General features: G+C 43.3%; 1 protein-coding gene across 1 annotated transcript in view; it reads right to left on the minus strand.

Annotated features, from left to right (window-relative positions):
• The window catches only part of LOC106581589 (contactin-5), a 483,973-nt gene that overhangs the window by 367,585 nt on the left and 102,467 nt on the right, over positions 1 to 13,921 (minus strand). The window contains exon 2 of the mRNA XM_082966829.1: positions 6,070 to 6,192. Coding sequence (XP_082822955.1) covers positions 6,070 to 6,124 — 55 coding nt within the window. The 5' untranslated portion in view covers positions 6,125 to 6,192. The remainder of the gene's footprint in view (positions 1 to 6,069; positions 6,193 to 13,921) is intronic.

Here is a 13,921-nt window from a genome sequence, read left to right on the forward strand (position 1 = left end):
TCTAGCTACTTCAGTTAGCAGGCCTGGAGGCAGCTCTACAGAGTGGTGTCTAGCTACTTCAGTTAGTAGTGCTGGAGGCAGCTCTACAGAGTGGTGTCTAGCTACTTCAGTTAGCAGGCCAGGAGGCAGCTCTACAGAGTGGTGTCTAGCTACTTCAGTAAGCAGGCCTGGAGGCAGCTCTACAGAGTGGTGTCTAGCTACTTCAGTTAGTAGTGCTGGAGGCAGCTCTACAGAGTGGTGTCTAGCTACTTCAGTTAGCAGGCCTGGAGGCAGCTCTACAGAGTGTTCACTCGCTGGCACAGAGAGATGTTACCGTGCATAACATAAACATGGAAGAGTGATGTTACCGTGCATAACATAAACACGGAAGAGTGATGTTACCGTGCATAACATGGAAGAGTGATGTTACCGTGCATAACATGGAAGAGTGATGTTACCGTGCATAACATAAACATGGAAGAGTGATGTTACCGTGCATAACATAAACATGGAAGAGTGATGTTACCGTGCATAACATGGAAGAGTGATGTTACCGTGCATAACATAAACATGGAAGAGCGATGTTACCGTGCATAACATGGTAGAGTGATGTTACCGTGCATAACATGGAAGAGTGATGTTACCGTGCATAACATAAACACGGAAGAGTGATGTTACCGTGCATAACATGGAAAGCGATGTTACCGTGCATAACATGGTAGAGTGATGTTACCGTGCATAACATGGAAGAGTGATGTTACCGTGCATAACATGGAAGAGTGATGTTACCGTGCATAACATAAACATGGAAAGCGATGTTACCGTGCATAACATGGAAGAGTGATGTTACCGTGCATAACATGGAAGAGTGATGTTACCGTGCATAACATGGAAGAGTGATGTTACCGTGCATAACATAAACATGGAAGAGTGATGTTACCGTGCATAACATGGAAGAGCGATGTTACCGTGCATAACATGGAAGAGTGATGTTACCGTGCATAACATGGAAGAGTGATGTTACCGTGCATAACATGGTAGAGTGATGTTACCGTGCATAACATAAACATGGTAGAGTGATGTTACCGTGCATAACATAAACATGGAAGAGCGATGTTACCGTGCATAACATGGAAGAGCGATGTTACCGTGCATAACATAAACATGGAAGAGTGATGTTACCGTGCATAACATGGAAGAGCGATGTTACCGTGCATAACATGGTAGAGTGATGTTACCGTGCATAACATGGTAGAGTGATGTTACCGTGCATAACATAAACATGGAAGAGTGATGTTACCGTGCATAACATGGTAGAGTGATGTTACCGTGCATAACATAAACATGGAAGAGTGATGTTACCGTGCATAACATGGTAGAGTGATGTTACCGTGCATAACATGGTAGAGTGATGTTACCGTGCATAACATGGTAGAGTGATGTTACCGTGCATAACATGGTAGAGTGATGTTACCGTGCATAACATGGAAGAGTGATGTTACCGTGCATAACATAAACATGGGAGAGTGATGTTACCGTGCATAACATGGAAGAGTGATGTTACCGTGCATAACATGGTAGAGTGATGTTACCGTGCATAACATGGGAGAGTGATGTTACCGTGCATAACATGGGAGAGTGATGTTACCGTGCATAACATGGAAGAGTGATGTTACCGTGCATAACATGGAAGAGTGATGTTACCGTGCATAACATGGTAGAGTGATGTTACCGTGCATAACATGGAAGAGTGATGTTACCGTGCATAACATAAACATGGAAGAGTGATGTTACCGTGCATAACATAAACATGGAAGAGTGATGTTACCGTGCATAACATGGTAGAGTGATGTTACCGTGCATAACATGGTAGAGCGATGTTACCGTGCATAACATGGTAGAGTGATGTTACCGTGCATAACATGGTAGAGTGATGTTACCGTGCATAACATAAACATGGAAGAGTGATGTTACCGTGCATAACATGGTAGAGCGATGTTACCGTGCATAACATGGTAGAGTGATGTTACCGTGCATAACATGGAAGAGTGATGTTACCGTGCATAACATAAACATGGAAGAGTGATGTTACCGTGCATAACATAAACATGGAAGAGTGATGTTACCGTGCATAACATGGTAGAGTGATGTTACCGTGCATAACATGGTAGAGTGATGTTACCGTGCATAACATGGAAGAGTGATGTTACCGTGCATAACATGGTAGAGTGATGTTACCGTGCATAACATGGTAGAGTGATGTTACCGTGCATAACATAAACATGGAAGAGTGATGTTACCGTGCATAACATGGTAGAGTGATGTTACCGTGCATAACATGGTAGAGTGATGTTACCGTGCATAACATGGTAGAGTGATGTTACCGTGCATAACATGGAAGAGTGATGTTACCGTGCATAACATGGGAGAGCGATGTTACCGTGCATAACATGGAAGAGTGATGTTACCGTGCATAACATAAACATGGGAGAGTGATGTTACCGTGCATAACATAAACATGGTAGAGTGATGTTACCGTGCATAACATGGTAGAGTGATGTTACCGTGCATAACATGGTAGAGTGATGTTACCGTGCATAACATGGAAGAGTGATGTTACCGTGCATAACATGGTAGAGTGATGTTACCGTGCATAACATGGTAGAGTGATGTTACCGTGCATAACATAAACATGGAAGAGTGATGTTACCGTGCATAACATGGTAGAGTGATGTTACCGTGCATAACATAACATGGTAGAGTGATGTTACCGTGCATAACATGGTAGAGTGATGTTACCGTGCATAACATGGAAGAGTGATGTTACCGTGCATAACATGGAAGAGTGATGTTACCGTGCATAACATGGAAGAGTGATGTTACCGTGCATAACATAAACATGGGAGATATGTTGATAGTGTCTCTGAGAAGGAGCCATTGGGATTCCACAGGCATAAGATAAACAGAAGACAGACTGTATATGTTCTTTGCAGGTAATAGATTGTGGAGCCATGTTGTGAGCTTTCCTAAATCTGACCCTCACAAGGACTCATCATACAAGGGTCACCAAGGTCTGATTGTCCAGTGGGTAAGGTGCTTTCTATCTCTGAAATGATTTGAGCTATGAGGCTCTAGCCCGTAGCCTATATCGGCAAAGAGAACAGAGAGAGCTCAATCTGGAGGATGACCTTATGGATATCACTTCAGACAAATTAAATATTGACCGACAATAATGCTGCTTTCGTTAATTAATCGAGGGGTCACAATGGACACAGAGACACCTGTTATGCACCTGTATACCTGGCAGGCACAGACACAGAGGCACATGTTATGCACCTGTATACCTGGCAGGCACAGACACAGAGGCACATGTTATGCACCTGTATACCTGGCAGGCACAGACACAGAGGCACATGTTATGCACCTGTAGACCTGGCAGGCACAGACACAGAGGCACCTGTTATGCACCTGTATACCTGGCAGGCACAGACACAGAGGCACATGTTATGCACCTGTAGACCTGGCAGGCACAGACACAGAGACACCTGTTATGCACCTGTATACCTGGCAGGCACAGACACAGAGGCACCTGTTATGCACCTGTATACCTGGCAGGCACAGACACAGAGACACCTGTTATGCACCTGTAGACCTGGCAGGCACAGACACAGAGGCACATGTTATGCACCTGTATACCTGGCAGGCACAGACACAGAGGCACATGTTATGCACCTGTATACCTGGCAGGCACAGACACAGAGACACCTGTTATGCACCTGTATACCTGGCAGGCACAGACACAGAGGCACATGTTATGCACCTGTAGACCTGGCAGGCACAGACACAGAGACACCTGTTATGCACCTGTATACCTGGCAGGCACAGACACAGAGGCACCTGTTATGCACCTGTATACCTGGCAGGCACAGACACAGAGACACCTGTTATGCACCTGTAGACCTGGCAGGCACAGACACAGAGACACCTGTTATGCACCTGTATACCTGGCAGGCACAGACACAGAGACACCTGTTATGCACCTGTATACCTGGCAGGCACAGACACAGAGGCACCTGTTATGCACCTGTATACCTGGCAGGCACAGACACAGAGACACCTGTTATGCACCTGTAGACCTGGCAGGCACAGACACAGAGGCACCTGTTATGCACCTGTATACCTGGCAGGCACAGACAGCCAACTCTACACTCTAAGCTGATGACTTCAGACAAACTCAACTCCCACAAACAAAATGGCAGACAATAATACAGTTGAAGTCAGAAGTTTACAACATTTAGGTTGGAGTCATTAAAAACTCGTTTCACCCTAAAAACTCGTTGTGGAGTGGTTGAAAAACCATTCCACAAATGTCAAGTTAACAAACTATAGTTTTGGCAAGTCGGTTAGGACATCTACTTTGTGCATGACACAAGTCATTTTTCCAACAATTGTTGACAGACAGATTATTTCACTTATAATTAACTGTATCACAATTCCAGTGGGTCAGTAGTTTACATACATTAAGTTGACTGTGCCTTTTAAACATCTAGGAAAATTCCAGAAAATGATGCCATGGCTTTAGAAGCTTCTGATAGGCTAATTGACATCATTTCAGTCAATTGGAGGTGTACCTGTGGATGTATTTCAAGGCCTACCTTCAAACTCAGTGCCTCTTTGCTTGACATCATGGGAAAATCAAAAGAAATCAGCCAAGACCTCAGAAAAGAATGTAGACCTCCACAAGTCTGATTCACCCTTGGGAGCAATTTCCAAACGCCTGAAGGTACCACGTTCATCTGTACAAACAATAGTACGCAAGTATAAACACCATGGGACCACGCAGCCGTCATAACGCTCAGGAAGGAGACGCGTTCTGTCTCCTAGAGATGAACGTACTTTGGTGCGAAAAGTGAAAATCAATCCCAGAACAACAGCAAAGGACCTTGTGAAGTCGCTGGAGGAAACAGGTACAAAAGTATCTATATCCACAGTAAAACGAGTCCTATATCGACATAACCTGAAAGGCCGCTCAGCAAGGAAGAAGCCACTGCTCCAAAACCGCCATAAAAAAGCCAGACTACGGTTTTCAACTGCACATGTGGACAAAGATCGTACTTTTTGGAGAAATGTCCTCTGGTCTGATGAAACAAAAATAGAACTGTTTAGCCATAGTGACCATCGTTATGTTTGGAGGAAAAAGGGGGACGCTTGCAAGCCGAAGAACACCATCCCAACCGTGAAGCACGGGGGTGGCAGCATCATGTTGTGGAGGCGCTTTGCTGCAGGAGGGACTGGTGCTCTTCACAAAATAGATGGCATCATGAGGTAGGAAAATTATGTGGATTTATTGAAGCAACATCTCAAGACATCAGTCAGGAAGTTAAAGCTTGGTCGCAAATGGGGCTTCCAAATGGCTTTTAAGGACAACAAAGTCAAGGTATTGGAGTGGCCATCACAAAGCCCTGACCTCAATCCCATAGAAAAGTTGTGGGCAAAACTGAAAAAACGTGTGTGAGCAAGGAGGCCTATAATCCTGACTCAGTTACACCAGCTCTGTCAGGAGGAATGGGCCAAAATTCACCCAACTTATTGTGGGAAGCTTGTGGAAGGCTACCTGAAACTGTTTGACCCAAGTTAAACAATTTAAAGGCAAGGCTACCAAATACTAATAGAGTGTATGTAAACTTCTGACCCACTGGGAATGTGATGAAAGAAATAAAAGCTGAAATAAATTATTTTCTCTGCAATTATTCTGACACTTCACATTCTTAAAATAAAGTGGTGATCCTAACTGACCTAAGACAGGGAATTTTAACTAGAATTAAATGTCTGGAATTGTGAAAAACTGAGTTTGAATGTATTTGGCTAAGGTGTATGTAAACTTCCAACTTCAACTGTAGATATTTTTAAACAGGTAGATAACGTGAAAATGTTGTTATTATTGGTATGACTGGCTGTTGGAATCAGTGTGCACCATCTCAGCCAGACAAACAGAGCATCTACTCTAACAGCGGCACACCACTGTAAAAGAGCAGGAAAACCTTCAGCTTATCTCAAAGTGTTGCATTGTGGGTTTTCCTACTACAGTACCTGAAAGGCCACTGATGACGGACAGCAGGAGAAGTGGTTTCCATGGCGACCCCATACTTGTTCATGCGGGTCCCCCCTTTCAGCAGCGCTGTTAGAAGGTCTGTTTCTTCATTAAAGCTGTGCCTAGGAAACAACAACAACATTCAACTGGTTGTAAACAGGTTTAAAGCTGTTTCAACAGACAAGCTCACCCCCTTTATATTCTGCATTTAAAAGTGTGTTTACATTAGGGAACGCTTGTGAATTTGAGGGTTTAGTGTTTAAAGGCCCAGTCCTGTGTTTTATATCATGTTGTACTAAAGACAATGAAACTAACACTGTAAAAGTCTGAATTTCTTTCATCTGTGTAATTTACTGATTGAAAATACAATCCACCCAGGACCTTCTAAACCAGCAGGTTTCCATGGGCGGAGTTTCTGGTTTCCATGGTGACATCACCAGGTGGTAATTTGTTAATCGAATAATAACAAAGAGAATTCCAAACCTCTCTGCCAATAACAGCTAGTTTTCACGTTTCCCCTCCCCAATCAGACCACTCCCAGACAGTCCTAGCAACATTCTTCATTTAGAAAGTGTTTTGATAAAAAGCTACTATTGAACCATTTTCATGGAAATCTACCACAGAATGGTACTTAATTGTTACCCAGAAATGATTTTATATTTATTTATTTATTTATATCGCGTCTTGTGACGGCCGGCCGCCCAACAACCTGCCCACTTGACCCTATCCCCTCCTCTCTTCTCCAGACCATTTCCGGAGACCTTCTCCCCTACCTCACCTCGCTCATCAACTCATCCTTGACCGCTGGCTACGTCCCTTCCGTCTTCAAGAGAGCGAGAGTTGCACCCCTTCTGAAAAAACCTACACTCGATCCCTCCGATGTCAACAACTACAGACCAGTATCCCTTCTTTCTTTTCTCTCCAAAACTCTTGAACGCGCCGTCCTTGGCCAGCTCTCCTGCTATCTCTCTCAGAATGACCTTCTTGATCCTAATCAGTCAGGTTTCAAGACTGGGCATTCAACTGAGACTGCTCTTCTCTGTGTCACGGAGGCTCTCCGCACTGCTAAAGCTAACTCTCTCTCCTCTGCTCTCATCCTTCTAGACCTATCTGCTGCCTTTGATACTGTGAACCATCAGATCCTCCTCTCCACCCCACCCTCTCCGAGTTGGGCATCTCCGGCGCGGCCCACGCTTGGATTGCGTCCTACCTGACAGGTCGCTCCTACCAGGTGGCGTGGCGAGAATCTGTCTCCGCACCATGCGCTCTCACCACTGGTGTCCCCCAGGGCTCTGTTCTAGGCCCTCTCCTATTCTCGCTATACACCAAGTCACTTGGCTCTGTCATATCCTCACATGGTCTCTCCTATCATTGCTATGCAGACGACACACAATTAATCTTCTCCTTTCCCCCTTCTGACAACCAGGCGGCGAATCGCATCTCTGCATGTCTGTCAGACATATCAGTGTGGATGACGGATCACCACCTCAAGCTGAACCTCGGCAAGACGGAGCTGCTCTTCCTCCCGGGGAAGGACTGCCCGTTCCATGATCTCGCCATCACGGTTGACAACTCCCTTGTGTCCTCCTCCCAGAGTGCTAAGAACCTTGGCGTGATCCTGGACAACACCCTGTCGTTCTCCACTAACATCAAGGCGGTGACCCGATCCTGTAGGTTCATGCTCTACAACATTAGAAGGCACACATGGTTGATATGGGAAACGGAGCCCAGGAGGCAGTAGTTGTAGAGCTGCTGGCGTGTGGCTGTAGGATATGATGGATATGATGGATATGTATGATATGATGGATATAATAGATATGATGGATATGATGGATATGATGGATATGATGGATATGTAGGATATGATGGATATGATGGATATGTAGGATATGATGGATATGATGGATATGATGGATATGTAGGATATGATGGATATGTAGGATATGATGGATATGATGGATATGTAGTATATGATGGATATGATGGATATGATGGATATAATAGATATAATAGATATGATGGATATAATAGATATAATAGATATGATGGATATGTAGTATATGATGGATATGATGGATATGATGGATATAATAGATATAATAGATATGATGGATATAATAGATATAATAGATATGATGGATATGTAGTATATGATGGATATGTAGTATATGATGGATATGATGGATATAATAGATATGATGGATATGATGGATATGATGGATATGATGGATATGTAGGATATGATGGATATGATGGATATGTAGGATATGATGGATATGTAGGATATGATGGATATGATGGATATGTAGTATATGATGGATATGATGGATATGATGGATATAATAGATATAATAGATATGATGGATATAATAGATATAATAGATATGATGGATATGTAGTATATGATGGATATGTAGTATATGATGGATATGTAGGATATGATGGATATGTAGTATATGATGGATATGTAGGATATGATGGATATGATGGATATGTAGTATATGATGGATATGATGGATATGATGGATATGATGGATATGATGGATATGTAGTATATGATGGATTTGATGGATATGATGGATATGTAGTATATGATGGATATGTAGTATATGATGGATATGATGGATATGATGGATATGTAGTATATGATGGATATGTAGTATATGATGGATATGATGGATATGTAGTATATGATGGATATGTAGTATATGTAGTATATGATGGATATGATGGATCTGATGGATATGTAGTATATGATGGATATGATGGATATGTAGTATATGATGGATATGATGGATATGATGGATATGATGGATATGATGGATATGTAGTATATGATGGATATGTAGTATATGATGGATATGATGGATATGTAGTATATGATGGATATGTAGTATATGATGGATATGATGGATATGTAGTATATGATGGATATGATGGATATGATGGATATGATGGATATGATGGATATGTAGTATATGATGGATATGATGGATATGTAGTATATGATGGATATGTAGTATATGATGGATATGATGGATATGTAGTATATGATGGATATGTAGTATATGTAGTATATGATGGATATGATGGATCTGATGGATATGTAGTATATGATGGATATGTAGTATATGATGGATATGATGGATATGTAGTATATGATGGATATGATGGATATGATGGATATGTAGTATATGATGGATATGTAGTATATGATGGATATGTAGTATATGATGGATATGATGGATATGTAGTATATGATTGTAGGAGGCACCTTGGTAAGAGAAGGGAGAGAGAACCCAACACTAAGGAGCTGTATTTCCTTTTGCTTTGCAGGATGTTTGTTCCTACATGAATTAATTACATTTTATTTTTGTGTCAAATCGCAAGTTAGCAACCCATCCCTTGCGGGAATAATTGAGACTAATAAAGAAACATTACAATATTTCATAGTGATAATACAGTGATCATTCTTCAGGTGTTCGGTGCAGTGGGCACAGCGTAAAGAATAAATAAGACATCAATATATAGTATAATAGTAAATAATGTTATCCAATCCATAACTATAACCCAAGAGCAGGAAACAGAATCAATAGAGATCAATACAGACAGACAGATTGTGCAACATTGTTTTCAGATCAGAGCATGGAGGGGGATGTTGCTTTAGGCAGATTGCAGTAGTTTACAGCTGTCTGTCTGTCTGGCTTTCGGTCTATCTGTCTGTCTGTCTGTCTGTCTGTCTGTCTGTCTGTCTGTCTGTCTGTCTGTCTGTCTGTCTGTCTGTCTGTCTGTCTGTCTGTCTGTCTGTCTGTCTGTCTGTCTGTCTGTCTGTCTGTCTGTCTGTCTGTCTGTCTGTCTGTCTGTCTGTCTTTCATGTCTGCTCTGTTCTGCTCTGAGCGATGAGGGCTGGGAACAATGAGAGCTGTGCACATCAAAACAGAGCCTCTCCTCCTCTCCTCATCCTCTCCTCATCCTCCTCTCCTCAGCCCTCCCTCCTCATCCTCTCCTCATCCTCCTCTCCTCAGCCCTCCCTCCTCATCCTCTCCTCATCCTCCCTCCCTTCCTCATCCTCTCCTCATCCTCCTCTCCTCAGCCGTCCCTCCTCATCCTCTCCTCATCCTCCTCTCCTCAGCCCTCCCTCCTCATCCTCTCCTCATCCTCCCTCCCTTCCTCATCCTCCCTTCTTCATCCTCTCCTCATCCTCCTCTCCTCATCCTCCTCTCCTCATCCTCTCCTCATCCTCCTCTCCTCAGCATCCCTTCCTCATCCTTTCCTCATCCTCCTCTCCTCATCCTCTCTTCATCCTCTCCTCATCCTCTCCTCATCCTCCTATCCTCATCCTCCTCTCCTCAGCCTCCTCTCCATATCCTCACCAGCCTCTGTCTCTCTCTCTCTCTGTGTCTCTGTATATATCTCTCACCCTCTCTCTGTCTCTGTCTCTCTCCATCATCGCTCTCTCCATCCCCTCTCTTTCTCCATCTCTCTTTCAATATCACTCTCCTCTCTATCCATCCCATCTTCCTCCCTCTCCTCTCTCCATCCTCCTACATGGCACCACAGTCGTCACCACTCACAACAGACAGACTGACTGACAGAGACAATCCTCATCCCTTCTGCACTACAGATCACAACAGACTTGCAGTGCTCTAGTCTACAGATTCTCTAGTCTACAGGTTCTCTAGTCTACAGGTTCTCTAGTCTACAGGTTCTCTAGTCTACAGGTTCACTAATCTACAGGTTAACTAGTCTACAGGTTCACTAGTCTACAGGTTCTCTAGTCTACAGGTTCTCTAGTCTACAGGTTCACTAGTCTAGTCTACAGGTTCTCTAGTCTACAGGTTAACTAGTCTACAGGTTCTCTAGTCTACAGGTTCACTAGTCTAGTCTACAGGTTCACTAGTCTACAGGTTCTCTAGTCTACAGGTTCACTAGTCTACAGGTTCTCTAGTCTACAGGTTCTCTAGTCTACAGATTCTCTAGTCTACAGGTTCTCTAGTCTACAGGTTCTCTAGTCTACAGATTCTCTTGTCTACAGGTTCACTAGTCTACAGGTTCTCTAGTCTACAGGTTCTCTAGTCTACAGGTTCTCTAGTCTACAGATTCTCTTGTCTACAGGTTCACTAGTCTACAGGTTCTCCAGTCTACAGGTTCTCTAGTCTATAGGTTCTCTAGTCTACAGGTTCTCTAGTCTACAGGTTCTCTAGTCTACAGATTCTCTAGTCTACAGGTTCACTAGTCTACAGGTTCTCTAGTCTACAGGTTAACTAGTCTACAGGTTCTCTAGTCTACAGGTTCACTAGTCTAGTCTACAGGTTCACTAGTCTACAGGTTCTCTAGTCTACAGGTTCACTAGTCTACAGGTTCTCTAGTCTACAGGTTCTCTAGTCTACAGATGCTCTAGTCTACAGGTTCTCTAGTCTACAGGTTCTCTAGTCTACAGATTCTCTTGTCTACAGGTTCACTAGTCTACAGGTTCACTAGTCTACAGGTTCTCTAGTCTACAGGTTCACTAGTCTACAGGTTCTCTAGTCTACAGGTTCTCTAGTCTACAGGTTCTCCAGTCTACAGGTTCACTAGTCTACAGGTTCTCTAGTCTACAGGTTCACTAGTCTACAGGTTCTCCAGTCTAAAGGTTCTCCAGTCTACAGGTTCTCTAGTCTACAGGTTCTCTAGTCTACAGGTTCTCTAGTCTACAGGTTCACTAGTCTACAGGTTCTCTAGTCTACAGGTTCTCTAGTCTACAGGTTCTCTAGTCTACAGGTTCTCTTGTCTACAGATTCACTAGTCTACAGGTTCTCTAGTCTACAGGTTCTCCAGTCTACAGGTTCACTAGTCTAGTCTACAGGTTCTCTAGTCTACAGGTTCTCTAGTCTACAGGTTCTCTAGTCTACAGGTTCTCTAGTCTAGTCTACAGGTTCTCTAGTCTACAGGTTCTCCAGTCTACAGGTTCTCTAGTCTACAGGTTCACTAGTCTACAGGTTCTCTAGTCTAGTCTACAGGTTCTCTAGTCTACAGGTTCTCTAGTCTACAGGTTCTCCAGTCTACAGGTTCTCTAGTCTACAGGTTCATTAGTCTACAGGTTCTCTAGTCTAGTCTACAGGTTCTCTAGTCTAGTCTACAGGTTCTCTAGTCTACAGGTTCTCTAGTCTACAGGTTCTCTAGTCTACAGGTTCTCCAGTCTACAGGTTCTCTAGTCTACAGGTTCTCTAGTCTACAGGTTCTCTAGTCTACAGGTTCACTAGTCTACAGGTTCTCCAGTCTACAGGTTCTCTTGTCTACAGGTTCACTAGTCTACAGGTTCTCTAGTCTACAGGTTCTCTAGTCTACAGGTTCTCTAGTCTACAGGTTCTCCAGTCTACAGGTTCTCTAGTCTACAGGTTCTCTAGTCTACAGGTTCTCTAGTCTACAGAGAACAAGCTTCACTGGAAAAGATCAAGAATGCGTCCCAAATGGCACCCTATTCCCAAATGTCTCCCTAGGGCCCTGGTAAACATGCTGTGCTGTATAAAGGGTGTCCTAATTGTCTCCCTAGGGCCCTGGTAAACATGTTGTGCTGTATAAAGGGTGTCCTAATTGTCTCCCTAGGGCCCTGGTAAACATGCTGTGCTGTATAAAGGGTGTCCTAAATGTCTCCCTAGGGCCCTGGTAAACATGCTGTGCTGTATAAAGGGAACAGGATTATATGTGGGACATGTATCCACTTCAGGCTGTCTGTGGCGTAGAGCTGCAGGCAGATTAACTGATGTACAGGCAGATTAACTGATGTGCAGGCAGATTAATTGATGTGCAGGCAGATTAACTGATGTGCAGGCAGATTAACTGATGTACAGGCAGATTAACTGATGTGCAGGCAGATTAACTGATGTGCAGGCAGATTAACTGATGTGCAGGCAGATTAACTGATGTACAGGCAGATTAACTGATGTGCAGGCAGATTAACTGATGTGCAGGCAGATTAACTGATGTGCAGGCAGATTAACTAATGTGCAGGCAGATTAACTGATGTGCAGGCAGATTAATTGATGTGCAGGCAGATTAACTGATGTGCAGGCAGATTAACTGATGTGCAGGCAGATTAACTAATGTGCAGGCAGATTAACTGATGTGCAGGCAGATTAATTGATGTGCAGGCAGATTAACTGATGTACAGGCAGATTAACTGATGTGCAGGCAGATTAACTGATGTGCAGGCAGATTAACTGATGTGCAGGCAGATTAACTGATGTGCAGGCAGATTAACTGATGTGCAGGCAGATTAACTGATGTGCAGGCAGATTAACTGATGTACAGGCAGATTAACTGATGTACAGGCAGATTAACTGATGTGCAGGCAGATTAACTGATGTGCAGGCAGATTAACTGATGTGCAGGCAGATTAATTGATGTGCAGGCAGATTAACTGATGTGCAGGCAGATTAACTGATGTACAGGCAGATTAACTGATGTACAGGCAGATTAATTGATGTGCAGGCAGATTAACTGATGTACAGGCAGATTAACTGATGTGCAGGCAGATTAACTGATGTGCAGGCAGATTAACTGATGTACAGGCAGATTAACTGATGTGCAGGCAGATTAACTGATGTGCAGGCAGATTAACTGATGTGCAGGCAGATTAATTGATGTGCAGGCAGATTAACTGATGTACAGGCAGATTAACTGATGTAAAGGCAGATTAACTGATGTGCAGGCAGATTAACTGATGTACAGGCAGATTAACTGATGTAAAGGCAGATTAACTGATGTGCAGGCAGATTAACTGATGTTCTGCCCCTGAACAAGGTAGTTAACCCACTGTTCCTAGGCCGTCATTGAAAATAAGAATTTGTTTTTAACTGACTTGCCTAGTTA

The sequence above is a fragment of the Salmo salar genome, chromosome 20 (assembly GCF_965601325.2).
Source record: "Salmo salar chromosome 20, fSalSal1, whole genome shotgun sequence".
NCBI lineage: Eukaryota > Metazoa > Chordata > Actinopteri > Salmoniformes > Salmonidae > Salmo > Salmo salar.